The sequence below is a fragment of the Talpa occidentalis genome, unplaced genomic scaffold (genome assembly GCF_014898055.3).
Source record: "Talpa occidentalis isolate TD23 unplaced genomic scaffold, MPIMG_talOcc4v2.1 talOcc4.6, whole genome shotgun sequence".
In the NCBI taxonomy this organism is placed as follows: domain Eukaryota; kingdom Metazoa; phylum Chordata; class Mammalia; order Eulipotyphla; family Talpidae; genus Talpa; species Talpa occidentalis.
In genome coordinates, this window is record NW_023604972.1 from 6,474,944 (window position 1) to 6,502,021 (window position 27,078).

At 51.3% G+C, this 27,078-nt stretch overlaps 1 protein-coding gene across 2 annotated transcripts in view; it reads left to right on the forward strand.

Moving 5' to 3' along the window:
• Positions 1–27,078, forward strand: part of LOC119261103 (ADP-ribosyl cyclase/cyclic ADP-ribose hydrolase 1-like) — a 102,953-nt gene that overhangs the window by 57,728 nt on the left and 18,147 nt on the right. The window contains exons 1-3 of one of the 2 annotated variants that reach the window (XM_037530327.2): positions 16,192–16,462; positions 23,757–23,892; positions 26,704–26,830. In XM_037530327.2, the coding sequence (XP_037386224.1) occupies positions 16,308–16,462; positions 23,757–23,892; positions 26,704–26,830 (418 nt within the window). In that variant the 5' untranslated portion in view covers positions 16,192–16,307. Of the gene's footprint in view, positions 1–16,191; positions 16,463–23,756; positions 23,893–26,703; positions 26,831–27,078 lie in introns of those variants that run through there. The other variant, XM_054688059.1, reaches the window with a different exon arrangement.

Here is a 27,078-nt window from a genome sequence, read left to right on the forward strand (position 1 = left end):
TTATTCTCGTTGAATTGACTCCCGGAATCCACCCCATCCGGGTCTCTGTCTCCCACTGTCCCTGTATTTACAGCTGCTTCCACCTCAGGACCTTTTCAGTCTGTGTTCTCCATCTTCAGGGCACTCTGGTGCCCCAAATTTATTTTCCTTCTCTCCAGTTACATCTAACTCACAAAGAAGCATTGGCATTTATGTATTTTTCGACCCAATTTTGTGGACTTGGGGGTGAAACATTAACATTCCTGAATTCTGTATCTGGTATGGGGGTCCAGTATTTTGCAAAAGCAATGACAATTTCAGACTCATGGGGAAGAGTTGGGGACTGAGGTTAGAGGAGGACATCAGCGTTTTTCAAAGCAGTGCTTCTTGAGCTCCTCCTGTGCACCCCGGGGGCTCACCTGTGCACCCCAGGGGCTTTGCAGCAGTAGGTTCTGACTCAGCAGGGAAAGCTCAAATGTGGCCTAAGGCCACCTTTGGAATAAGAAAATGCAAAGAATCGGGCCTCCCCTGGTGGCGCAGTGTTTGTGTGTATCATTGTGAAGCTGTCCGCAGGCCTCTGCCACACAGGTTGCATCCTGGCGGCTGGCAAGAGCTCCCACATGGCCAGCAGACCTCTCCTTCGGGCCCACTGCTCCCCTCAGCAGTATATATCATCAGTCTGCCTGTTCTGTTCCCCGCTCAGTCTCTGGTGAATCCTCTCACCCTCCCCATCTGGCCTGTACCCTAGTTGAATAAATCTTCAAAAAAAAAAAAAAAAGAAAGAAAATGCAAAAAATCACTATCGATGTGCAGATATTAGCTCTTGTTTTGAGAACTTTGTTCAGCGGCCAGCTGAATGAGTACACTGGGTGTTTCTAATGCAAATTCTGGGTCAGGTTCAGAGAGTAGCTTCTAACCAGTGGCCTCCTGCCTGCTGGCTTTGACAGGCACTAGGATGCCTGGTGCAGTTTGGGGTTTGGGGATAATGATGGTTTTTGTCTCTTTCATCTCAGTGTTTTTGCAAGTGTGGAAGTCGGTAATTTGTCTTCAAAGGTTACCGAACTAAAGGCCTGCATGATCCATGACAGTAAAGACAGGTATCCGTTGCTGCTTTGTACTCCTGTATTCTCAGGGTGATTTCAGGAACTGAGCCATGAAAGAATCCCTAGTCACAAGAATGTTGAGAACAGACTGGGGCAGGGATGGATGGGGAATCACTCTCCCCTCAACCCAGCCCAGCCTATTACTTTGTCTCCATAATAGACACCCACCTAGTTCCCACCTTCCGCTCCCCTACAGCTGGGAGTTCTTAGAAGCTCCTCTGCTTCACTCTATGCCCAGAGCCTGGCCCAGGGCCTGCCTGCTCCTCAGAAGAAACTAAGAGATTCAAGAAATGTCCGAGATCTTGTCATTTTAACACTTGCCTCTTTCTTTTCCAGTGACTCGTGCTTAGGCCCCTCCATAAGGAAGCTGAATTCCACTTTACGTGGAAAGAAGATTGCATTTACTTGTGAGGATAAGAAGAGGTAATTGATTATTTTCTTGACGCAGGAATGGCATCTTGGTATTTGTAGGCATTTTCTCTCTGCCTCCTCTGCGTCAGGAGGGCTGCATGAGTCCTTCTTGGCCCTGGTGGTGCTGGGGGATGAACTATCCTGATCTCCTTCCCCTCCCCCGCCCCCCTTCTAACTACCCAGGAGGGTTCCCAGCCACCCTCTTCCACCTGCTCATTCTTCCTATCTGTCCTGTCACCCCTGTTCCGGGCAGGGTCGGGGAACCCAGAACCCCCAACCTGCCCACTCTAAATAGGCTCTGCCATCTGCCCTATCAAGACAAAACATGCAGAAGACCTGTCATGGAAAGGAACTTGGAAACAATTAGTGGCAACAAAGAGGAGGGAGAGGATAGAGTTTCCAAACCTGCCCCCACAGTACCTGTCCCCATGAGGGTAAAAGCCCAGCCAGACAGGGTTGGCCCCAAGCGGGGCGCTGAGGCCTGAGAGCTGGCCCCCAGCCTATGGCTCTCCTGGTGGGGCCCATAGGAAGGGGCAGAAGGGGCTGGCAGGTCTGCAAGAAAAGAGCAAAATCCAAAGCCAAGTCAAGATAAAGGCTGCCGTTGTCAGCCTCCCCACGGGTTTGTCCCGCACGTCTTTGGCGCTTCATGTGTCTCCTTCCCTGTCCCCCAAGTCCCTGGTCCGGTCCAAGGCTGAGAAGTAAGGGCGGCTTCTTGGCCATGTCTCTGCTCCAAGTGCCTCCTCCAGGTCTCCCTCCTGATGGCTCCTCCCTCTCCCAGGCTCTCCAGCTGCTCCTCCTTGCTGGCTCCTGCCTTCTCTGGGGGAGCAGGGAACTGGACCCTCCCTGTTCTGTGGATGCTTTTCCCCCCTCTTTCCCTGAGTGTATTCTGGGGGATCCCGGGCCACCACACTGGTGAGGATGGGGGATCCACACTTCAAGCCTCTGTGCCACTGGCCTTGGAATGGGCTAGAGACAGACCCTAGTGTTCAGAAGCCCGTGGGTGCTGGTCCTGTTCTAAGGCTCCTTCTCTGCCTTTAGCTCAATCAGCCTGGACTCTCCTGTGATGAACCCCCTTGCTCCCCCTCTACCCCCTCCTCCACTTGCCAGCCCCTCCCTCTGGGCCCTGGTGCTTTGTTTTCTTGTTTTTATGGAAATGAGAGTCACTCACCAGCTAGATCCCCCTGGGGCTGCTCTGTGCAGAGGAGGTGAGGTCCTCCTGCTCCTGCCTTCTCCAGAGTCTGGAAACACTGCAGCTTCTCAGGCTTTGGCTCAACATTCTCTCAAGAAGGAGAAGAGAGCAGGTCATCAACAGATAACTTGGGCTCCCTTGTCTCAGGGTGCTGCTTTTGCTGTCCTTGCTCATCAGTTGATGTTCAAGCCGGGAGCTGTGACCTGTGAGAGCCTGGAGGTCATTTTATCCCCGCACTGTCATCAAACTCCCTTCAAAGTACTTACTTCTCATTTTATTTCTCACTCCTGACTTGGCCCTTCTCTGTGTTGTCAGGAGATGGGGTGGGTGCTGCGGGGCCCATGGGTTCTTTAGTTACTAATGAAGGGGTTTTTTCATTGGCAAATTAACCAGACCCTTTCCTGAGCTGCCTCTTGATCTCCATTTTTGTTTTCTTGTCACAGGAAGTCATTTCCTGCATGTCTGAATCGTGGGGTTTCACAATGCAAATCTGTATTATGGGACAGTGGCGTGATCGGTTTAATCGTTGCACTCTTGCTGTCCATCAACCTGCCTGACTCGGGAGCCACACTGGTGGGGAGCTGAGGATTTGAGGGGAGCCCCTGTCATTTCAACACTGGAAAAGACCTTTCTCTCCAGTCTTAACATAGCTTTTGTTTTGATGTCGTAATGTTCAAGAGAAATCATTGTATAATATTAGAATGAAAATGTTATCCTGAATTATTACATTTTAACTTTCTTATGGAGGGTTTACGTTGTGTATCTGTGGGCAGCCTCCTTTATAAAAATGAGCACATTTTTCAGTATGGTGCATATGGTACTGTCAAGTCCAGGAAGACAAACACCCAAGCTTTCCAGAAAGTGTCACATTCCACATGAACGGCCTTGTGTCAGGGTCCATTTTGAACCCTTTAGGATCTATTGATAGTCAGACTATAAATGCCACGATCATGGTCATGTGGGAAAAGTCGTGTGTGAGCTTCCCAGTGCTTGGTGCGCTGCACAGTGAGGTTGATGTTATTATCCTCCATGTGTTAGATGAGAAAATGGAAGTGCAGAGAGATTCTATCACTGGCCTAATGTCATAATTTAGTTCAAGGAAGAGGATGACTTTGAACTCAGGTCTGTGGGACTCCAAAGCACATGTGCTCTCTGTTTTGAGGACTAAACCACAACACTTAACATGCCTTATGTTTTCCACCAGTAAGTGCCTGTGAGGTCAAATACAATAAAATCTGGAATGTGATTGTTCTGAATGATTTGAAAACGTACGTTTCCTCCTCCATTCCGCAGGGCTCATGTTCTGCTTGGCAGTGCGCGTGCGTGCCTGACCCTGCAGGTGAAGCTTCTCCCTTTTTTCTTGATCAGTCTAGTTTGGGGACTGTCAGCATTTTCCACTCATTCAAAGAAACCAATCTTCAGATTTTTGCATTGGATTTTAATCTTCTCTGTATCAGTAGAGGTATAGAAATTCATCCTAGTTCCTTGGGGTTTCTTTATTCAACTGGCTGCAATGGAAGCTTAAACCATGGATTTTGGTCAGTTTTTTTTCTTTTCTAACACACACTTGCTTCAATAAAGTTTTCTCTGAGTGCTCCAGTGCCTAAGTTTTAATATGTCTTTTCATTATCATTTAGTAAAAAATATTATCTAATTTCGTTATTGAAAAACGTGTTGCTTAATTTTCCAAATTGGAGATTTTCTTGGTTTTAACAAACAGATGTGTTGAATGAAGATTTGACAAATAAATTGGTACTCCCTTGGATCCCGCTTGCATTAGTAAGAATTGCACACTTTGGATCAGGCACTTCTGCGTTCCTATTTTGGGGTCACTCTATGACCAGGAGAGGGTTTCCTGCTGCCCCTGAGCTCGAGCTTCCCTGCCCCCAAGTGAGAACTATAATAATCCCATGGCAGTGTGGTGGGGACGACAAAGATCGCAGCAGTGAACAGTCTAGCACAGTCGGTCAAGTTCGGCTCCTTTTCCCCTGGCCCTGACTGGCCATCCCTCTCCCTGCAGGAGCCTTTCCTCTCCCCCACTGTGCTCTTCTCTCCAGAGCACTGCTGTGACTTTCATCTTGTCTGGGCATGAGGACAGGTGCTTGGGCCAGGTGCAATTAAGATTCAGACTTCCCCAGTTCACCCACCTTTGGGATGTTTTTTTCTTTTTTTTTTTAAAGATTTATTTATTTATGCATCCAAGAGCAAGAAGCCCCACACAGGCCAAGGTGTGGGGGTGAGAGGACTCACCAGAGACAGAGCGGGGAGCAGAGCAGGGGGATGTACTGAAATACACTGCTGAGGGGACAGGCGAGGGCTGCCGCGCCATGGGGGTCAGCTTTTCCTCAGAGGACACAATGGAGAGGCTCACTGGACTGGTGACGAGGGTCACAGGAGGGAACAGCGCAGAATGTGAACCAGAAGGAAGGATTCCACAAGCTCCCACCCTGCATGTGAGAACCACGCTCACCTGCTTCCTCTCACCCTCCATGAACCCGAAGTGCAGCTTGGCCAGCAGAGATGGTCTCCTCCAGCGAACTGCAGCAGCCCAACGTCTTCGGCATTCCTCATGAAGCAGCCCCTCCAGATCTCCCTAGCATGGAACCCACTTCCAGCAAGCACCCCCCTCCCGAACACTGTGCTCAGAACTCCCGTTGCTGCTTCCATCCTGATTCATTATCTTCCCTGGTCATCCTTGGCGTCCACCCCCGTCAGCCGCCTTGAGGGACATTGTAGGGTAAGGTAAAAAGTGTCAGGCTTTTCTGCCCTCCCGCCATCAGGATAGATGACAGAGCCCTGCGGTCCTGAATGCATGCCTGATGGCGGGCACCTGGAGTAGGGTGTGGGCATAGGGAGATGGGATTCCACTGGGTTTTTAAGGGCGGTGTCACAGAGACGCCAGCAGAAGCCGAGAGAGAAGCAAGAGAAGCAGAAGCTGGGAGAAGGCCGGAGAGCCCAGAGTGAAGACCTGCTTGGGCCTGAGAGGCCTGCCAGCCTACCGGCCCCCCAGCGTCCCTGCCTGCCATATGCCTGGTGAACCCCAATAAAAGACTTCAAAAAACCACTGAGGACTCTGATTCCTCCTTTTCCCGGTCTGCATGGGATCCTAGAAAACCTGCACTGTGGTCTTCCTGACCCTACAGACATCCTCTTCATGGATCCTCTCTACAATCTCCAGCTCCAGATCCTTCCGTGCCCTGTGCTAATCAGCTTGTCAGCAGAAAGCACACGGGGCCCTGAAGAGATCCATGAAAGAGACTTTAAAGGGGGCCATTTCCAAAGACCTGGGCAGGGTTCACGGGACAGTCAGGGCTGCAGCACCCAGCGGGGAGCAGCAGGGGGCACTGTTCCCACTGCAGCCTGTGTTACTGGGGTCTGGGATGGCTGGGGTGTCTGGAGAGGGGCCACCTGCCAAGAGTGGCTGTGGGGGAGGAAACAGTCACTGCTCACATCTGAGCCTGGAAGAGAGGGTCAGGGGTGACCCAGCACCTGATTCTGGCTAAGTCTGGAACCCCTGCTACTGCCATGATAGTTTCAGGACCTGCCCAAGCCCCGACTCTTTCCTCCTACTCCACCCCTCTTCTTACCAGTGTCTCCTATTGGCCCAACCCCACCAGGTGCCAGAGGGCACAGGAGCCTAGAGAAGACAGGTATGAGGAGCCGTCCTCAAGTTCGTTGTCTCCTGCTTTTTGCAAATTCTCAGGACTTTGGCATCGGACTCACAACTGCCTTTGGAATCTGAGATCTATTTTATCAGCACATCTCCATTGAAAGGTCAAGTTTACCCTTTTATTGCACATGCCATGTCTGTTACGGCGTTCTAGCTCTGAATATTTCCAACAGAGGAGTTTAATGCAGGGATTTATTTTGCCCATAATAAAAGAGTTCAAGAAGACAGATTGGGACAGGAGAGGACCAACAGTGGTGTTATTGTTCTCAAGACTTTGCTGATTAGCACAGTAATCCTTTTGCTCTGCACCATTTGCTCTGTGGACAGGGAATCTGAGCAGGCTCCTGTGGAATGGCTCCTCTCTGCCCCCCTGTGGTTTCAGGTGGGGCTACTCACCTGGGGCTGGAGGATTCATGATGGCCTCACACGTATCTGGTGCTTTAACAGAATGGCTCAAGCATCGGGGGAAAGGCTGGGGTGACTGGGTCTCCTTCTTGTGATGTTGGCTGGGTTCACTCATAGGCAGGGAACCTAAGTTTTCCCCATAGATTTGCCTCTTCTGTCTACACTGATGGCCTGGACTTTCCATGGTTTTCTGATCCCCTCTAAGCAGAAACAGAATCTAAAGTGCGCTTATCTCCTGGCCCAGAGACCCGACTGTCACCCTGACTGTGTCTGTCGTTCAACCCAAGCCACAGACCAGTACTGATCAGGCTTGGGGAATTGGCTCCATCTTCTTTTGGGAAGGGGGACATGATGGTCCTCTCTACAGATGCTCTACCCCAGAGACCAGTGGGTCAGCCATGTTGGTTTGTCAGCCATTGATTTGCCTCCAAGGCAAAGTCAACCTTTGCCACCATTTTTTTTTACCAACTCATCTTCTCCTGCTGTTGAAGCCCTGCAGAGTACCCCGGGCTATCGAGGGCAGGGCAGGGTCTTGACGGGGAGAAGGGATAGTGAGAGAAAAAGGAATGAAGGAGAACTGATAAGTAATTCTGACAGATTTTCCCCTTTAACCCTGGGAATGCAAACAGCCACAGGTCCCTCTCTCCAGCACTATCTGTCCATTGCAAACGGTATCAATCAGCCATGACACTGTCTCATGAAATACATTCGTGTCCTTAGTGGTCTTCTCAGACAAGACTGGGTGAACTTTGCCAATTTAACAGTTTGGGAAGGAGCAGAAATCTACCTGCCACACTGGTTCAACTTCTCAGGGGACAGGGACACTTGGCAATTTTTTTTTAAAGATTTATTTATTTATGCACACAAGAGCTGGGGTCCAGGCCAGAGGTGCAGGAGGTGAAAGGATTCACCAGAGACAGAGTGGGGAAGAGAACAGGCAGACTGACGAAGAAGCACACTGCTGAGGGGAGCAGCAGGTGAGTCAGGAAAGGTCTGCTGCACCAGCTGGGTTGCTCCCTGGTCTATGGGAATTTAACTTGTGCTGAGTGGCTGCAGACAGCTTCATAGGTTGCATCTTAACCCTTACGCCACCAGGGAGGCCCGACACTTGACTATTTGAATCCACTCTACAGGTTGATCCTGACCTGTCCTACTTCTCCTGAGGGAGGCCTCTGCTTTGACGCTTTCGCTTTCGCTATCACAGTGTCCTAAATAGAGTGTTTTTTCACACATGTTTTGGGTTCCCACAAATCAGGTGAAATGAGGAAGCTGAGACTCAATGAAGTTGAGCTCTCTGCCCAAATCTCAGAGCAGGATAAGGGTGGTCCTCATCCCTCTCTTTCCAGACTCCACAGAGCCTCACACCATCTCGAGCTTTCAGAAGTGTAGACCTTAAAAGCTGAAGGGAGGCCGCAGGCACAACCACTTTGCATCACAGATTAGCAACAGGAAGCACAGCCAGGTCAATGTCTGCCCAGACATCCAGCCCCACTGGGTAAGACAATCTCAGGGCTGGAGCCCAGGATTTCTGGCTCTCAGGCCACTGCCCTTAACTCGATTCCCTGGAGTGAGAACCTGACACGTGTGATTATTACTGTGTGCTAGAGGGGAGCAGGGAGGGAGGTGACAAGAGGCATGTGACTTTTGAGAAATTAGAACGGAAGAGAAAAGGCCCCACCCAGCTTTCACTCACAGTTTGTCCTCAGCCAGGCATTCCCTGGGCTAATCCCCCAGAAGCCCTGGCCCAGGGCCTCTCTTCCTCCTGTCCTGGGGAACACAGTGTCCGCTGCCTCCGGGTTGCCGGGTGACCAGTCAGGTCTCAGAGTCCCTCACAGCACACTGGTCCTTGACTCAATCAGATGCTGCTGTTTTCAGTTCCATGGAGAAGAAAATGTGTTATTTAAAAAAAAAAAAAAATTGCTTTTTAAAAATACAAAAGTAATAGTGGTTACTCACTTGGAAAATTTAACCAATACAGAAAGATTCAGAAGGCAATAAATGTCCTTATCTCTATGCATAGTAGTAGACTTTTCTCTGTATGTTCATAGACATTTTCATATTTCAGATCTTGGGGCTCTGTTTGAAGGAGGAACAATCAAGGGCAGAATAGATTCTACCTTTTGTTGATAAAAAAGGAGCAGCTGGTTATTTTACCCACAAAATGGAGTATTTGGGAAGGGCAGAAGTATCTGGGAAATGCAGGCCATGGTGGAACATTGGCCAATCCAGAGAGGCAAAGGAAAGAAGCTTTTCCAGAGGAGAGGATGGAACTTGGGGGCTGTTCCAGATGAAAGTCCCTGGGAGGAGAGCAAGAGTCCAGGGGGTGGCAGCTTGTCCCTGGACGGGCTTCGGAGCTTCTGGTTGGTGGGATAGTGACTGGGCAGGATGAGTCTGTCTTTGTCCTTCCATTTGGAAGGCTGGGGATGTGCTCCTGCTGTTGGGTGTGCAGTGAAGCGCGTCTCTACAAGGTGGCTGTGCTAACGTGACAGAGCTCACGCTGCAGGCCTCCCCGCTCTGACTTTAGCTGCGGTTCCTTGAGTCTGTCACTGGCTCTGCTCACAGTGAAGAGACTGCAGTGATTTTCAGCGCCATCAGTCTCGTGTCTGGGGAGCACGGGTCGGGGTGTGATGGGGGTTCGTTCCTGGTCTCTGTGCTTGTGTTTGAAAAACTGAAAATGACAAAAAGACAAACAAGCCAAACAAACAAAGAAAACAACAAAAAACAAAATGAAACAGCAACTGCTCCAGGTGAGGGTGGCGGCTGCTCTGATGCCCTCACACACCCCAAGGCCTATGGTGAAAGCTCTGGTGACTCTCTGGGGCTCGATACCCATGAGGAAGCTTTGCTGTGGGCCTGGAGGTTCTCAGAGCTTCCCTTTCATGACTCCTTCAGCCACACTTTGCAATTGATGAGTTCATGGCGCCCCGTCCTCATTTTCAGGCGGGAAGGCTCCGTGGGCTAGAGCAGGAAGGACCCGTGCAGATGCACATGGAGGAAAACCTGGAGCCGGGACTCAAGCTCTGAGAAGTGGCTGGAACTTGCGCTGTAACCACCGTGCAGGTCCCCCCTCGCCTCTGCCCTGCTGGGAGGGACCTGGGCCGGCTGAGTGGTGCCTGTCCTGCTGCTCAGCTGCCCCCCTGCTGCTCATGTGCCCATCTCTGCTCCTCAAGGTCCACGACAGCAGCACGTCTTGTTTTCACATATCACAGCAGTTCCCTCTCTTCACAAAGGCGTGGGGGAGGTGACTGTCCAGGACCAGATGCACCGTTGCCCATTTAAAACTATGCTGAGGGGTTTCAGTGTCCTCCTGGGGTGTGGGGAATCTTGATGATGAGGAAATTTGACAGGGGCAATGCGTGACCATGTTTGTGCGTCAACCACGCACTCATTCAATACATAGAGCTGTGATCCTGTGGGTTCCCGTGCTGGAGCGTGTGCCAGGACCACTCCAGGACAGACAGAAGCCCAGGCCTCATGGGGCTGCACCCCAGCAGGCGCAGAAGATGAGGAATAAAAAGCTTCAAGAAGGGGATGGCATTTTAGATGGCGACAGCTGTTGGAGAGAAAAGCAGCTGGAAAAACAGCTGGAAGGTCTTGGGCTGGGGGTTGTGGTTTCAGTGGGGCTGTCCGGTGAGGGGACACAGAGGTTATGTTTGAGCAAAGAGGTGAAGGAGTGGAGGGATCCATTCCTGCCAGGATCTGTGAAAAGTACATTCAAGGCAGAAGGAGCAGCAGAAGCAAAGGCCCTGGGGAGGCCACGTGTGGGGAAGAGCAAGGCCCAGGATCCATGGGAGGGAAGGGAAGAGGCGAGGCGAGGCTGGGTCTTGCGGGTCAGTGCACAGAATCCCCTGAACGAGATGGACAGCCCTCGGGCAGAGCCTGCTCCCCACAGCGCACTGACACCCCAGACTCTGGCTGAGGCTGTAAGTCAAAGACAAGTCACCAGGAAAGTGGAGGGAGACCCTGTCAGAGTGTTGTGTGGCCACGGGCCACTGTCCGTGCTATCACGTCTTTGATGTAACGTTGTATTCAACGCACACCCCACTCCTCTAAGACACTGCGACACTCATGAGCCTGCTGTTGTCTAAGTGTGAGTGTCTCTGGGCTTAGGTACATCTAGGAGATGAGCTGGGGAAGCCCATTGGTGGGTGAGGTTTCTGGAAACTGGGAAGAGCACAAAGGTTATCATCATTTCCATGGTGGAGAAGAGTCGTGTCTGAATTGCATGCACACGTGTGTAGAGATGGCACATCCTGTTTGGTTCATGCCAGTACCAGTGGAGATCATTTGTCCCTGTGAACACATTAAGAGCATCCCTGTCTGATCAGGAAGAGAGGACCCGGACACGGAGCAGGGACGCAGAGTGAGAGGACCCAGCTGTCAGAGAGACCCGGCCCTGGCACAGCAGGGGAGTGCTGGTGAGGGGTCACCAAAGGCCCTCAGGGTCCCTGCCTTGCAGACAGGCACAGCCCATCAGGCAGAGCCCTAGCAGAGAGGCCTTGACACCAAGAAACCTTGATCTTGGAGTTCCCAGTTTCCAGGGTTGAGGAAAGAAATCCCTGTTCTTTATTAGTGATCCTGTCTGGCTTTCGTTTGCGCAAACTTGGATGGACTGAAAGAGGAAATAACCCATTGCACTCAGTTTCCTCCCTGCAGGGGAGCCTGCGGGGGCACCTTGGGGCAGAGACCAGTGGGGAAGGATGGAGCATCTGAAGGGCAATTGGGTCTGTCTAGCCTGCAAACTCTTCCGAACTCGTCACCTGTGGGCATTGAGCAGGAAAAGGAGATCCTGAGGGAGCTCAGGCTCCGGGCAGCCTTTGTGTGCACAGATGGGACACCGCTTGGGGGACCCACAGAAACAAGGAGGCCGAGGTTCTTGGGAGGAGGGTTCTGCAAAACACGTAGAAGCTTCAAGAGCCTCTGAAATGGAGGTTTTGGGGATTTGAAGACTCCATTGTGAGCTGTGGCTTCCGTGGACCCTGGGGATGGTGTGTGTCTTGGGAATACACCCGACTTCCCAGTCCAGCAGCGCTCCTCCCCGAGGCCGGGTGAATGTCTGCACTTCCTGTCACTGAACTGTTCTCAGGCCCTCGTGGTTGCTGCTGAGGGGTCCGCGCCTAGAGGAAGGAAGCCATCAACTCAGTGTGGTTTTGAAGAAACAACACAGGCTGTAGCTGAGCACAGTGAAATTTACCAAGTTCTCCTCTGAAGGGTGATGAGTGAGAAGTAACACCTGCCGCCCTCAGGTTCCTGTTTATAATAGGTTCTAAGGACACATTTCTGTTTAAGATTCGATTTGGTGATGTGCATGTCAATCCTGACAGGACAATCCACCCACATGGCTCACCTGTTCTATTTCCTATCCTGCACTCTGAGAGCCACTTTCTCTGAGAAAATGCAAGCACATGTCAGCAGGTGGTATGACTCCCGATCATTCAGTGCACTGCACTTGGTATCCTGCCTGCCCTAACCCCACACATTTTGTATCAACATATACATCCTTCCCCTTTTCACCGCTGCATTTTATTGTACCAGAATGATGTGTTGTCTTTTATTTAACCCATCCCCCTTTGGGAAGATCATTTGGCTGGTTTGCAATCACATTCTCTTATAAACAACATTGCAAAGAGTAATGTGGTCCATCCCTTGTGTGAGCAAGGATGTTTGTAGGACAAATTCCTGGTAATGACTCAGAGAGTATATACAGTTGTGGTGCTGATGTGTTGATATATTGAGTCCAGGCTAGATCTCTGCGTCTAACCATGAACAACAGCATATTATCTCCAGGTGAAAAGTTCCAAAGGGGAAAATAGACGCAGAAGCATCCAGACAGACACTTCCATCAATGGAGAGTGCTGGTCCGTGTCTCTGAGTGTCATGTGAGCTGGGTGCAGGCTCCACAGTGCTGTGACAATCCAGTTTGAGAAATTCTAGTCATCTGGTTATTACTGCAGATAAATACCCCTGAAGGAATTATTTCTTCATTTTTTCCCAAAGACTCCAGGTTTTCATTCCAGCAGCCGAAAGGCTTCTGAATTCCTTAGCCGGGCTAAGTTCCCTGCTAATTGATAGATGCTCTAGGACTCCAAAGGCAGTGTCTAGAAATGCCCTCATTCATTGCAAAGGAAGTATAAATTACAAAATTACATGGTGAGTGCACAAAAATTGTCTCAAAATGGATAAAAGAACTGGATAAGTAACATATTTAAAGACTCATCACCCAAAGCAGAAAAAATCAAGGAAAAGATAAACGCCTGGGATTATATCAAACTGAAAAGCTCTGTACAGCAAAAGAGACATTAACCAAAACAAAGAGACACCCCACTGATTAGGAAAAAATGTTTGCACTCCATGCAACTGATAAGGGACTGATCACAAAGATCTACAAAGGATTCACAGGACTCAACGAAAAGGAAGTAAACAATCCAGTCAAAATGGGCAGAAGAACTTAAAAAGACATTTCTCCAAGAGGAAATTTAAATGGCCAACAGGCATATGAAAAAATGTTCAACATCCCTTATCATCAGGGAAATGCAAATGAAAACCTCATTGAGATACCACCTTACAGTGGCAGGAATGGCACATATCAGAAAAAAGAAGCAACAACAAATGCTGGGGAGGATGTGGTGAGAAAGGAACTCCCCTGCATTGCTGGTGGGATGCAAACTGGCCCAGCCACTAGGGAGAGCTGTGTGGAGGTGCCTCAGCCTACTAAACATGGAGCTACCCCATGACTGGCAATTCCACCCCTAGGCATCTACCCAAAGGACACAAGCACATTGATTCAAAAGAGCACCTGCACCCCTGTGTTTATTGCAGCACTATTTACAATAGGTAAAACCTGGAAACAATACAAATGCCCAAAAAGAGATGACTGGATCAAGAAGATGTGGCATAGATACACAGTGGAATATTAGTCTGCCATCAAAAAAGATAAACTCATGCCATTCGCAGGAACGTGGATGGAGCTAGAAGGATTTTTGAAATAAGCCAGAAGGAAAAAGAAAATTATCAGATGGTTCCACCTATAGAAGGAATATAGGGGAACCAAGCAATATAGGGGAACCTCAGCACAGGGGACTGTGGTGATGGTGCACGGGTGCCTTGGGGAAGGAAACTCTATTGGGACTACACCTGAGGGGTTGGGGAAAGCAAATATTGTTTAAAAATGAACAATGATATAAAAAATATAAAATTTTAAAAACTGAAGAAAAACAAAAATCCCAAACAAAAGTTACACTAATATTCCATTGTGTAACTTGATCTTTAGTTTGAGAATGGGTTTTGAAATAAAATATTCTATTTACAAGAACCACCAAAAAGGGCCTCCCTGGTGGTGCAAGGGGTTAAGACGCAACCTATGAAGCTATCAGTAGCCACTGCAGCACCAGTGGATCCCCAGCCAGGGAGCTACCCACATGGCGCAGCAGACCTCTCCTGACTCTCCCGCTGCTCCCTGGGACTCCGAGGCCCAGATTCCTCCTCTTCCCCGGACCCCATGCTCCTGCGCCCTCGCTGGCGTGTCTTCTCCTGGTGCCCTCTGAGGGCTGCTAGGATTCTCTCTTCTCCCCAGAGCCCCTGTTGGCCCGGCTCTCCCCGGACCTTGTCCTCAGCTCGCCTCTCCACCAGCTCCTGCTAAGGGCCTCAGGGACTCTCCAGGGGCCTCTCTCCCCGGGGTCCTGGCTGGGAAGGGGACTCCTCCTCTGCTCATTGGCCCTGGAATAAAGGCCCAGCCCGGGCTGAGTCTGAAGGCTCTTTTGTTTCTGCACAAGCTCTTCCCGCTCTAGTTCTCCTCCTGGCTGCGCACCCTACCCCCTGCCAAACCTGCCGTTCTTGTGAGAGGGCCAGCACCGCGATGTCCTGAATTCCAGATGTTTATACCCTTGGGTGTCTCAAGTCTCCTCCTCGCGTCTCATCCGATCTCACGCGGAACACAGCCCAGATGACATGCTCTCCCCACGCCTTTCCCCCCACCGTCTCTCTCCGCCCCGTCAGCCCAGGGCTGTGATGACAGCGTTGTCCTTCCTTTGCTCAGTTACTCAGGCCACAAATTCTAGAGGACACGAAATACAGGGAACTCCAGAATGGAAAGGACTGGGTACCCTCCAGAAGAGTTTTAAAATCACCTTGCACATGCCCCACCCCCCAAAAAATTAAACAAATTCTAGATTCATTTTTGTCTCTTCTCTTTCTCACCATCCCTGTCTCCAACTCACCCACAAATCCCATGGCTTCTCCTTTCAACCTGTCCGGAACCTCATTCCCTTTCTCGGGGCCTCCTTTGTGACTCTGTTCCTGGTCAGCGTCTTCATCCCTGTCTCCAGCTTCCCTTCATCTCCTGCAACTTATTCCACCGCAGGGGCCAGAGTCATCCTTGAAGATGTGATGCCAGATGAGTCCCGCGGGGACCTTGAAAGGGTGAATAGTAACAGCCACAGCCCCAAGCCCTCCCTCCCCCTGCAGGTCCTGGGGTGACCTGCCCTGTGTCTGCCTCTGCATCTCTCTCCCCTTCTGCCTCCCTCCACCTGCCTCCCTGCTCTGGTGGCTCCTGCTGTCTCTGGGACTAGGAGAAAGTGGGTACTAGTCCCTCTGTTTGCAAAACTTTGGCCCCAGGAAGCCCTGTGGCCTGACCTGTCATTCTCCTGAGGTGTCTGTTGACATGTCACGTGTCCTTGGGCTCAGGCTCCTTGAGGGAGAAGAGGGGGGGCTTTCTGGGCAAAGTCTCCTGACTGCTTGTTGATCCCCTGCTGTTGTGCTTCCTGCAAGCCTGACATTGTTCCCAGCACACCTGGTGGGTCATAAAATCCCACCCCACCCCCAGCATCAGGGAGCAGGTAGGATAGCTGAAGCTTCCCGGGGCTTCTCCCGCGCCAGGCGTGGAGCTGAGTACTCTGTGTAGAGGAATCAGCACATCCTCCTAGTGACCTGGTGCAGGAGGCCCTGCTGTCATCTGCTCCACATCCAAGCCCAGAGGCCAAGTAACTAGCTCCAGTCACCCAGGCAGTGGGAGGTCCAGACCAGGTGCACCCTGGTCTTAGGTCTGAGGCCACTTGAGAGGAGGGGAAGGTTAAGGGGAGCCTTTATGGGGTGCTGAGAGGCACTGGCCCCTGACAGGGGCTGTAGCCCATTCCTGGGCAGGCGGAGCCTGTGCTGGGGCAGAGGCACAGAGGCCGCCCTTGCAGTCCAGCCCAGGCGGTGGGGGCAGCACAAGGACCCTGGGTACCCGGGCAGGGGGCGTGTGGGGGCTAATATCTGGGGTGAGGGGGGTCCTTTCTCCCTGGGGGGCATCGGGGTCCCTCTGCTCTGGAGTTGGAGGCAGCGGGTGTTGTCAGCTCTGTTAAGTCCCTGACATCCGTGCTGGTCCCACAGCCAAGGGCTGGGAGGTGGGGGCGGAGAGAGGAAGTGAAACCAAGAAAAGGCCGGGGAGCAGCGGGGAAATGCAGTGCAGTCACCCCCCAACCATCTCTCTCCCTGCTCTCCTGTCTGCTTCTCCTCCTGCCTCCTCTCCTGCAGTTTGGCCGCCCCCCGCGGGGTCCCCAAGGCCAGCGCTATGAAGCTTGTCTATGTGGGTGTCTCTGCAGGGGTGATCAGCATGGCTGTGTTAGTCTTCTACTTTTGTTTTACTTGTCATTGTGCACGGAATTTCTACGAGAAGGTCCAGTGCCGATGCTCCAGATACTCCGCTCCATGGGATGCCCCGCTGAGGTAGGTGGCACCGCTGGGCACCGCTGGGCACCACTGTGCTCGCGCGCAGGCGCGGTGTGGACTGACAAAAACAAAGTATTTTGCGTCCGGGGTCCGGGAAGAAGCCGGGCCGGGCCGGGCGGGCAGAGCGGGGCCGGGCTGAGGACCCCGCACGCCCCGGGAAGCCCCTGCGCCGGCCCCGCGCGCAGCCGCCGCCCCCGCGGGACCCGCCTCGGGGCCGGGCCGGGAGCAGCCCCCGCGGGTCCCCGCGAGCCCCGGGCTCCGACCCCGCTGCAGGCGCGTCTCGGGGCGGGGCCGCGGGGCTCGGGTCTCAGGGGGGTGAGCAAGCGCCCCCGGTGCCCGCCGGGCCCGCCTGAAAGCGCAGGGAGGGCGCAGGGGACCCGGGGCGGGGCGGGGCGGTGCGGTGGGGGGGGGGGGCAGGGGCGCTGGATCGCGGAGGGGGGGTTTCCTCAGGAACACAAACCAGCCACCCCACGGTTGGGCGCCCCGAAATCTGTGACCGGGAAACAGGGACACTTGAGACATCAGCCCCAGAACCTGGACAGACCCTGGGAAGGAGCAGCACCATGTGGCTCCAGGAAACCTTCCAGAGGGTTCCTCATGACCCCTCAGCGAGCTGCTCATCTGCCCCAGAGACCCTCCCGCTGGGCTGGTTTCCCTTCCCAGGGCTTGTCTCCCCCCAGAACCCCTTTTTGAGGTGGTGCTGGCAGGGAACAAGCAGGGAGTGAAAGCTCCTGGGGGTTTCTCTGTTGTAACAGACCCCAGAGGTCTTACCTGCCCCTTGTGGGCCTCCAGAGTGTCCAGTCCTCACAGGTGTTTACTTGCAGGTAACTGAGGACTCCGTGGAGGGAGGAAGCAGGGTGGGGCGTTCCTCCTGTCATCTTCAGAGTGTCCATTACATCCCGTGTCACCCAATGTAACAGTGAAGTAACGGGAGTGGGGGGAGCAAAGCGTGTGCGGGAGAGAAATGCCTCCAGTTCAAAATGTCAAGAGGCTGCGAGACCAGTTCTCCAGGAGTCATTTCTAGAAACTGCCATCACCAGCCCCTCCCCTCCTCTGGGCCTCCTCAGCCTGGAGCCCCAGCTTGAGCTCCCCAGGGATTCCCTCCCTCTCAGGAGAGAGCCCCCAGCTGTGGATGGAGCCACAGGCACCAGATCCCGAGTCAAGGAGCGGCCCCTCCACTCTCACCTTAGGTCAGCAGCTCACAGTGTGTGTTGTCCGTTCATCCTGGGCAGCTCGCACGGGCTGTGAGGGGAGCACCCACGGGGCGTGCTGGCGCCTCAGGAACCGCGGGGCGCTGTGATGGTGTCACGATGCCTGTCCGGAGGAAACAGTAATGAACACAGGGAACACCTGTGTCCCTGCCACGCGGTCAGCGGATGCGCAGCTGCATGTGTAGTGTTAGCAGCTGAGCCTCTGTTGTAGGCTCTGAGATGGGTCAGCACCCAATGTACCCACCATGTCAGAGATCCTTGCGCACAAGGGGGTGCTCTGAATAGTTATGCAGAGTCCACAGCCTCCCGGGAATCAGGTTCGCTTTCTCTGTGGCTGGTGTGCTGGGCCTTGAATCTTGGCTCTGTCAAAGTGTCACTTTCGGCAAGTTACTTTCCCCATAGTGTTCTCAACTGTAAAACACAAGTGTTGGTGACAGCCCCACTCTAGGGGAATTGCAAGGATTAAGGGGCATAATCCTGAGATATATAGTAAGTATGGGAAATGTCTGATTATTTTTAATGCTGTCACAGATATCTTTAAACAATAATAGAGATTTTTATTGTCATTTCACAACTTCTTTTGTTCTCTCTCTTCAAAATGTGTAGCAAGCTTTCTCATGGATCAGCTCATTTGCACTTCCCCAGGCCTCTCCATTTTAATGACGGGTATTTTATTAACTTCTCTCAGTAAAACCGGTGTTTCCAGTGTAGGAAACAGCAAATCCACACTAATGCTGAGTAAACACTGACTGTGCCTGTGCGGGGCTGGGCTGAGGGGCTCAGAGAGGAAAGCGCCACCTGCTGGGGCAGGACCAGGGGGACGTCATGACAGAAGGGGCCTTTGAGGATTTCCCTTTAGGATAGATCGTCAGCACCAGGGTGTTGTGCAGAGTGTGTTATCCTGGAATGAAGCCCAGGGGATGGAGACGACCCTGCTTCTGAGGGAAGATCAGCCCACGGATGGACCAAAACGTATCCGGGGATAGAACCTTCTACAAAGAGGGAGCTCTCTGTCTTCTGGGTTAGCCCTTGATCTTCATCAGTGCATTACTTGACGTCACCTTGGTCCTTCATCTTCCTACCATGATGATGAAGCTTCCTTTAATTCCACCACCATTCTGGGTCTTAAGACAGAGCCCAGAAGCCAGAGAGACTTCAAAGCCCCTGGTGCAGAGTGGAAGGCGAAGGGATAGTTGGCCAGGGCTCCAGTCACGGGACTTCGTAGCTGCTGTGGTTGAATTTGGAAAGTCAGACCCCAGGGCTGGGTTGTCAGGGAGGGAAGGATGGAGTGGGGATCGGTGCAGAGAGACCCAGCACGGGGATCCTGGTGCTACCAGGACAGAATGGGAGAATAAAGATCTGGGATAGACTCTTCTAGAAAGAGGGAGCTCTGGGAGCACATCAGATGGCTGAGGGAGAGAGGGCAGAGGTCAGAGGGGTGGGAAAAGGAGGATGCTGCTTCTTTTTGGGTTAGTGCTTTGTCTCACACTTTGTTCTTGGAATATGCTGTGCCTAACCCCTTGAGCCACCAAGGACTCCCTACCCTTCCTCTTGCTCACCCGGTTCCCCACACTGACTTCCATGTTGGTTTTGCACATATCATATGTAACATAGGTAGATCCTTTGTGATGCTGTTCCCTCTGCTTAGGATGCTGTTCCCTAGCAGGCCTGTATGACCAAGTCCCTGTTCCCTTCAATTTGTTGCTCAAATGTCATCTACTCTCCACCCCATTTAATGCTGTGAACTCCCTCCTCCTGCCCCATTCTGCTCTATTTTCCTGCTTCCTACAGATTTGTACATTTTTTAGGATTCTCTGTAACCACTAATTCATTTTGTCTGTAGTCAATCTAGTTCCGGTAGAATGTAGATTCACAGAGGACAGAAAACCTAGTTTCATTCACTGCTACATCTTACATGCCTATAAATATCTCCAGCCTACACTAGATATTTGCTGGATTAAGAAATTCATGGTCTCTGAGAGTCTGGAAGAGTCTTTTAAGACCCTCCTTGGCAACCCTCATGGAATCTCATGGCTGCGCATCTCTCCAGGAGGTGGCAGTCCTGCCTGCAGTGCAGGTTCAGCAGATGCATTTGAATAAAGGGCACAAGGAACCTGCATGTTTTCTGTGAGCCCAGACAATCTGCCCCCAGGACTTGACCACAAAAACATTCATGGAAAAAGGACGAGTGACCCCTCAATATCTAAGTACTTTTAGGGGTGTGGACATAGAGTGTGAGAGTTTCCTGGGGTGGGAGGGCCAGAGGGCCAGCATATTAGGAGGGTGATGGTGCTGCACGATGGGGACCTGATGTGTGCGTGCTATTTGCGGGATGAGTGTGGGTTAGAGAGTGGGGAGAGCACAGAGTTATGAAGCCTGAAGTAGCCTGACAAGTATCAAAGGGATTGAACCACCAAAATATGGCTACTTGTCCAGCTTCGTGTAAGAGTTTGACATTTCTCTCGGCTCCCCTCCACCCCAGTCACTTACCCATCACTGGGAACAGGGGTGTCCTCTTCGGGGTAGCGCCCGCAAGGCACTGGGCGGTGTCTCGTGGATTTAGGCACATGGATAAGGAGGGTCCTGGAGCCCTCAGTGGCTTTTCAGGCTTTAATGCTCTTTCTTTGCCCATTGTTGGGGCAAGGCTGAAGGCTGGCAAGGCAGGAAGGCTGGGGGTTGGGGGTGGGGCCACGAGGCTGGCAGCACTTCCAGCCCCCAGTGAATCTTTGCTCTTTCTCTGTGGACTCTCTCTGGCTTCTCTGTGGTCTCTTCCTCTCGTAGCTGATCTGCTGTAGCCTCCCCTCCTTAGCCCTTCTCCTGTCTCTGAGGGTCACCATCCTTACATCCTTGATCTCCAGGCCCAGGTGTGCACACTTACTCCTGCCTGCACCATGCTCCAGGTGTCCACCTTCAGGCACGCGTGCCCAGGCCCACGCTCCCAAGCGCCTCCTGCATTCAAGGCCGCAGGTGACAGCCGCAGAGGCCAGCGGGTGAAAGCCGGACTCATTCACTCACCTTACATCTGGTCTTCACCTTTCTGGGGCAGAGACAGCCCCTCTGCAGGGCTCAGGACCTCATGCTGGGAGGGACTGCCTCCCTCTGGGGAGCCAGCCATGATTCTACACCTCCTGCAGGGGGCAGCATTGTTCAGCAGTGAGCAGTGTGAGGCTGCTCTGCTGCTCACATAGTTTGGCTTTGGGCAAGTTGATCTCTGAGCTTCAGTAGCTCCAAATCAGGGATATGGCAGGATCCCCCACCTCCAGCCCCCATAAGCTAGTGTGAGATTTAAACAGGACAGGTGAAGCCCTTGGTAGAGTCCCTTCCCCTTCCATTGCTTCTTATCTTCAGCAACGATGCCACCTTGGCCCAGACCACCACTGGCACTACCGAGATGACTGGTCTACCTCCTGTCTTTTCCCTCCTTTGGAGCAGAGCAATCAGAAAAGTCAAAATCTCTGGACACCTGGAGACAGCCTACCTGGCAGGTCAGAGGGGGAGAGAAGAGGTGAGAAATGAACAGGAGGAAATGACTCACCGGAGAACAGGTGAGTCTGTGAGGAGGAGCAGAGTGGTAGAAAGAGAAAGGACGTGCCCCTGATCTAGAACCCTAATATCTATGCTCAGCGTGGATTAATTGTTCAATAACTGAGATAAAGGGGAAAGTGCTAGACTAAGACTCCAGCTCTCCATGAAACATTCCTATTAATATAATAGGTCAGGTCTTCCCCAAACTGCTCCTACAGCTTCTGCCTCTTGGTTTCTCAGAACTGGCAAGTTCTTTTCTGTTCCAGGGCCTTTGCACGGCCTCCCCTGCCGTGTGCCGCCCCCTCCTCATCACCGTCTCAGCGAGGAAGACCTCTCTGGGAGACCTTTCCTGACCACTCTCCCTAAAGTGGTCATTGATCCAGTCTCCCCCTCCATTCATTTCCTGCTTGCTTTTTACCATAAGCTGCACTTATTTTGTTCCCTTATTTGTTCAATTGTTTACTATCTGGTTATACAGAGAGTTGCTGCACCTCCCCCTGCAGTGACCTTTAGGGCTAACCGTCCCTAGGTCCCGCTGGGCAACCAGCACGCAGGGGGAGAACAGCAAAACCCTCTGAAGACACACCTGCTGCACCTCCCCCTGCAGTGACCTTTAGGAATGGCTTTCGCCAAGGTCCCTAGGTCTGGCTGGGCAACCAGCTCTCAAGGGGAGAACAGGAAAACACCCTGAAGCAGAGGAAGTACAGCAGAAGTTCCCTGAAAAGACAGAAGTTTATCAAAAGATAAGGACCACCAGGAACCACTACAAGAATGCTAAAAATCTTATCTTTCTAGAACTACAAACTTTAATCTTTAATCCCTTATTGTCTTTCTAAACTTCCTTCTTTCTTCTATAAAGGTCATTGCTTGTTATGTAGATCACCTCCCTGATGGTGATAGGCTGAGCCCATGAGCAAGCTGATTTCATTGATATTCAATGTTCCTGTGCTTTTGGAAAACATATATATACTGGTCACAAACTCAAAGAAAATTACACTCAGATTTTCACTCTTGAAGTGTGTCTGTTTGTTATTTCTTTCACCAACGCCCTGACCACCCTGCACGCTTCTCTCAACCCTGAGGTGGCCTCATCGTCTACTGCTGTGCTGGTCCGCGGCAGAGAGTGAGCTCCACAAGGAGCTTGTAGGGCCAGTAGAGAAATGTTGGTCTCATCAAAGTGTTGCATAGATTACAGAAAATGAAATATATGAAGCATGGGTGCTAGTCAATGTGTTATAGGACAGGAAGAGGGGCAGCCCAAGCCCCGCAAACCTGCCTATTCTAAATGGGTTCTGCCATCCGCCGCATCAACACAAAACATATGAGACTTTAATGGGAAGGAACTTTAATAAAACTAGGAAACAATACAGGTAAGGCAAAGAGTCTAGTTTCTAAATGAACCACCCAAAGTTACCCATCCCCTCGTGGGTAAAAGTCCATCCATATGGGATTGGCCCAGAGCAAGGCCCCACAGCCTGCCACAAGTCTAAAGCATCTTCCAGTGGGGACCCACAGAAAAGGGTCACAAACAACCAGACAAGCCCGGAAGGAAAAGAGCAAAATCAACATCAAGATAAAAGCTGCCATGGTCACCTCCCCACGGGTCTCACCCACATCTGTGTCACCCAGTCCACGACCAAAAGACAAGCGAAGTTTCTTCACGTGTCTCTAGGCTCCATGCGCCTCCTCCAGGTCTCCTTCTGGCTCCATCCTGCTTCCTTCTTCAGTCTCTTCTTCAGCTTCTTCTCTTCCTGCTCAGCTCCACCCTTCCTTGGGTGGGGCAGGGAACCTGGAACTTCCCCCTTTCCTGGGGACCACCCTGTTACAAATGCTTCCAGGTAATTATGCTCCAAAGAATATGCTTGACACCAAGCGCTGGCTGGCGAGGATATGGAGAACAGGAACTCTCCTACACAGCGGGTGGGAACGTAAACTAGTCCGGCCCTTGTGGAAAGCAGTATGGAGATGTCCATAGATTAAGTGTGGACCTGCCGTACAACCCCGTCATTCCACGCCTCAGCATCCACCAGAAAATTCAAAAACGCTAACTGAAAAGACTTGCTTTCCCATGTTGAGGCGGTGCTGTTCACTACAGCTCAATTATAGAAAAAAGCTAAGTGCCCCCAAAGAGGGGAGGGGATCAAGAAGATGTGATAGATACACACAATGGAATATGACTCAGTGATCCAAAAGCGTAAACTCATGCCATCTGCAGCAGCATGGGTAGAGCTAGGAGGGGTGATGCTAAAGGAAGCAAGTCATAAGGAGAAAGACAAATACTGGGTGGTGTCACTAGTATGTGGAACAGAGAGAAACTAAACTAAGAGTCAAGCTTAAAACTAACCCTGAAAGCTGATGCTACAACGGAAGCAGCCAGAGAGAGAGAGACGGGAGATGAAAACAAACAGGGAAGGGGGCACGATGGACTCTGGGTGATTTGGTGGTGGGTACACTATGGTGGGGGCATCCAAAGATGATCTCCATTAAAAATAAATTAAAAGAATAAGTTTGAAATGTGATTACTCTTGTTTTATTGTCTGTGTTTTATCTCACAGTGGAAAAGAAGACTGCAACAAGATAGCGGAGGCTTTCACGAAAGCAGTTGCTTCTACGGACCCTAAGCGCATTGGAGCCGGAGACTATCAACCACTGATGGATCTGGTGAAGCAACAAAATTTCCCTTGCGACAAGGTAATCAGGGTCATTTTTTCAAAACCGAGGATAAAAGCCAGAAGCACAAGGTCACAGGACACATTTTGACTATGATGAGGAAAAAGGAAAAAATCTGGAGATAAGAATATAGGGGTGTTCGGCCGGGATGGGGGCTTGTGGGGCTCGTTAGGACATCTGGAGGACAGTGAGAGAAACAGGGACATGGAGAGGAGAAAGGAGACAAAGTGCTGTGAGCCAGCCGCAGCAGTCTGGGTGTCAGGGTTTCCTGAAGGATGGGAAGGCATTGGCGCAATTGTAGAGAAATGGTAAGGGAAGGGAAATGAGGAGACACAGACACTTGATCAGGGTGCTGACATCATCCTGCTGAGGGTCTCAGCAGCCCTTTATTTATACATTTCAAGCAAACCATGAGTACATAAGCATATGTATTAAGGCAGGAAGATAACAATCATCACATCATTCTCAAGAACAGTCAAGTGTCTATTTGCCCTCCTGCAGAGAACTAAGCCAGAAATTGGTCAAAACAAACCAACCATGGAATCCAACTCAATCCAATGAAAATAAAATCCAATTAACGCAACATTCTGGAAGGACAGCACTTCCCCTGACCTCTGAGGGTGATGGTGATGACAACCACAATGTCTGTTTGCATGTGTGGGGGCCTGTGTTACTTCACTAAGGAATCTTCACCCTTATCCTGTGAGAGCTTCACAGTCACCCTGTGGAGCATGTAGGTCAGAGGCCAACATTCCCTTTTCGCCCCAGAGAAAACTGAAGTGAGTTTAGGTGACTAGTAAGGGACTCAAAAATGGCCAGTTGAAATGTGAATGGCTCCATCTGGCACCAGAGAGCTCTAGGCTGTCATACACTGACCATACTGGGAAAGAGCACATCTCCCCTAAAGTCATGTTCATCAGGTTTGGGGTCTCTGGAGCGCTCACTTCCAGACAGAGAAGCCAAGGTTTCCTCTTCTCAAGTCAAAGGCACATAACCACAGTGTGAATCCGCTGGGGGAATGTGCATTATAATGAGGTGAGGGTACCACTAAATTGGCAGCAAAAGGGGGATGTAACTAACCTCTTGGCAAAGTTTGGGAGACAGGTGATGCACAATGGATGGTCCCTGGTCCAGAGAGCCCCTGGCAGCCCCCTCCTATGGGGAGATGAAGGCCACACTCAGAGCAAGAGTCTCTGTGTCTCTGAGCAGTGCCTGGGGGAGACTTAGGCCCCTGTGTGTGGAGTCCACAGCATCTCACCTTGCCTCAGGCTTAGTGCCTATAGTTATGCCATTGTTCTGAGGCCTATTATCAGGACCCACTGGTCATTTTGACTGAGCAGGGGCCTCTCTGCACATCTGGGGCTTTATCTACCCTGGATTTTTGCATGTCTGTTTATCAATGTCTTCATGAAAAGTGGTTCCTTTTTCATGGATACCTAAAGTTGCTCTCTCAACTTTCCATCCGTCAGGCCTCTACAGTGTCAGCGCATGTCATATCTATTACATCAGGAGGATCATCACTACATCAACCCATATGACAAGTTAGCATTTTAAGGGGGCAATTCAGCGAGCCGCAAAACTTCAGCCCCATCCACTTTAGAAGCTGGAGCTACTGCAGAGTGCCCCAGGCACAAGACAGCTTGTGGGGCGGGGTTAGGGGAGAGGGGTTTGGTGACTGTCCAGGCTGTGATTTCTTTGCCTTGTTCCTATGAACCCCGGCCTCCCAGGGGTTCTGATCATTGTTGCCCATTTCCATTTGGGGAAGGTGAGGTTAGCGATACTCTGGTGTCCAAGGCCAGGCAGACGGTGAGTGGGGACGCTTCCTAAGGCCATGGGACTCCCGGCCTGGGCTTCCCAGCCCACCCTCCCCTGCCTGCTCTTCAGAACCCACAGGTCCCCGGAGTAGACGACTGCTCTGAAATTGGACTTCCCGTGTGCTTGCAAGGGACCTTGAGGAAAACTCGCTGCATTTGTTCATTTCTTGTGTGTGTGTGAAGAGGGCAGACTGGGGAAAGAAACAGAGAGGCTGGACCTCTAAGCATCAAGGAGCTCATCTCCCAGAAATAGCCTGTAGACAAAAGGGCTTGCAGATCCTTCAGGAACTCTGAATCTCCTGATGCCTCCTCCAGATGGTTCCCATCTCAGATTTGCTACAAGATTTTCTGGGTATGAGCAGAATAATGAAATCATTTCACATGGTGACCCAGAACACACATATGTGTGCCGTATAGGATTTACTCTGAACATTTCAGTGCTTTTCTTTCATTTAAAAAACATGTATTTTTAGGTCCTCCCCGGTGGCGCAGCGGTTGAGCGCTGGGTTGCGAAGCTGCCCGTAGCCTCTGCAGCGCCGGTTAGATCCCCGGCTGCTCCCCGGCCACCGGAGGAGGGTCCCACATGGCGCGCAGACCTCTCCTGCCGCCCGCTGCTCCCCTCAGCAGTGTACTTCGGTCCTTCTGCCTGCTCTGCTCCCGCTCTGGCTCTGGTGAATTCTCTCACCTTCCTGCGCTTCTGACTGTACCCAGTGCTTGTATAAACAAACAAACAAACAAATAAATAAAAAAATAAATAAAAACATGCCTCTATAAAAAAAAATAATAAAAAACATGTATTTTTATCAGGGGAAGGAGGAGCACCAGGGACTATGTGAGGGTGCACGGGTGACTTGGTGGCGGGATTTTCCGGGGACTCCACCTGAGAGGAGAAAGTAGACATTGTACAAAAAAGAACAATGATGTAAAAAGTATATAAATAAAATAAAATAATTAATAATGTATATTTTAAAATTTTACTACATGGATCTCAATGGGCGGTGTGTTTATTCTTTCTTAGGTCCTTTTTTGGAGCAAAGCAAAAGACCTGGCAGATAGTTACCAGGGGGAGCTGCTCACCCTGAATAAACTGCTCGTGGGCTACATTGCTGATGGCCTCATGTGGTGTCGAGACAAAAGCTCTTCTGGTGAGGGACTGACTGGGCCAATTGCAGGGTGAAGAAGCCCTGGCTCAGCCAGGCGCCCCAAAACATGTGCTGGGAGGAGTCCCAGGGACCCCGCGGAAACCACTTACCCCTCAAGGACAGCTCAGGCTGGTGGAGCATTGCCTGCTTTGGCCCTCGCATTTTTTTTTTAAGATTTATTTATTTCTCATAAATAAATAAATTGGGGTACAGGCCAGAGATGTGGGGGCTGAGAGGATTCACCAGAGACA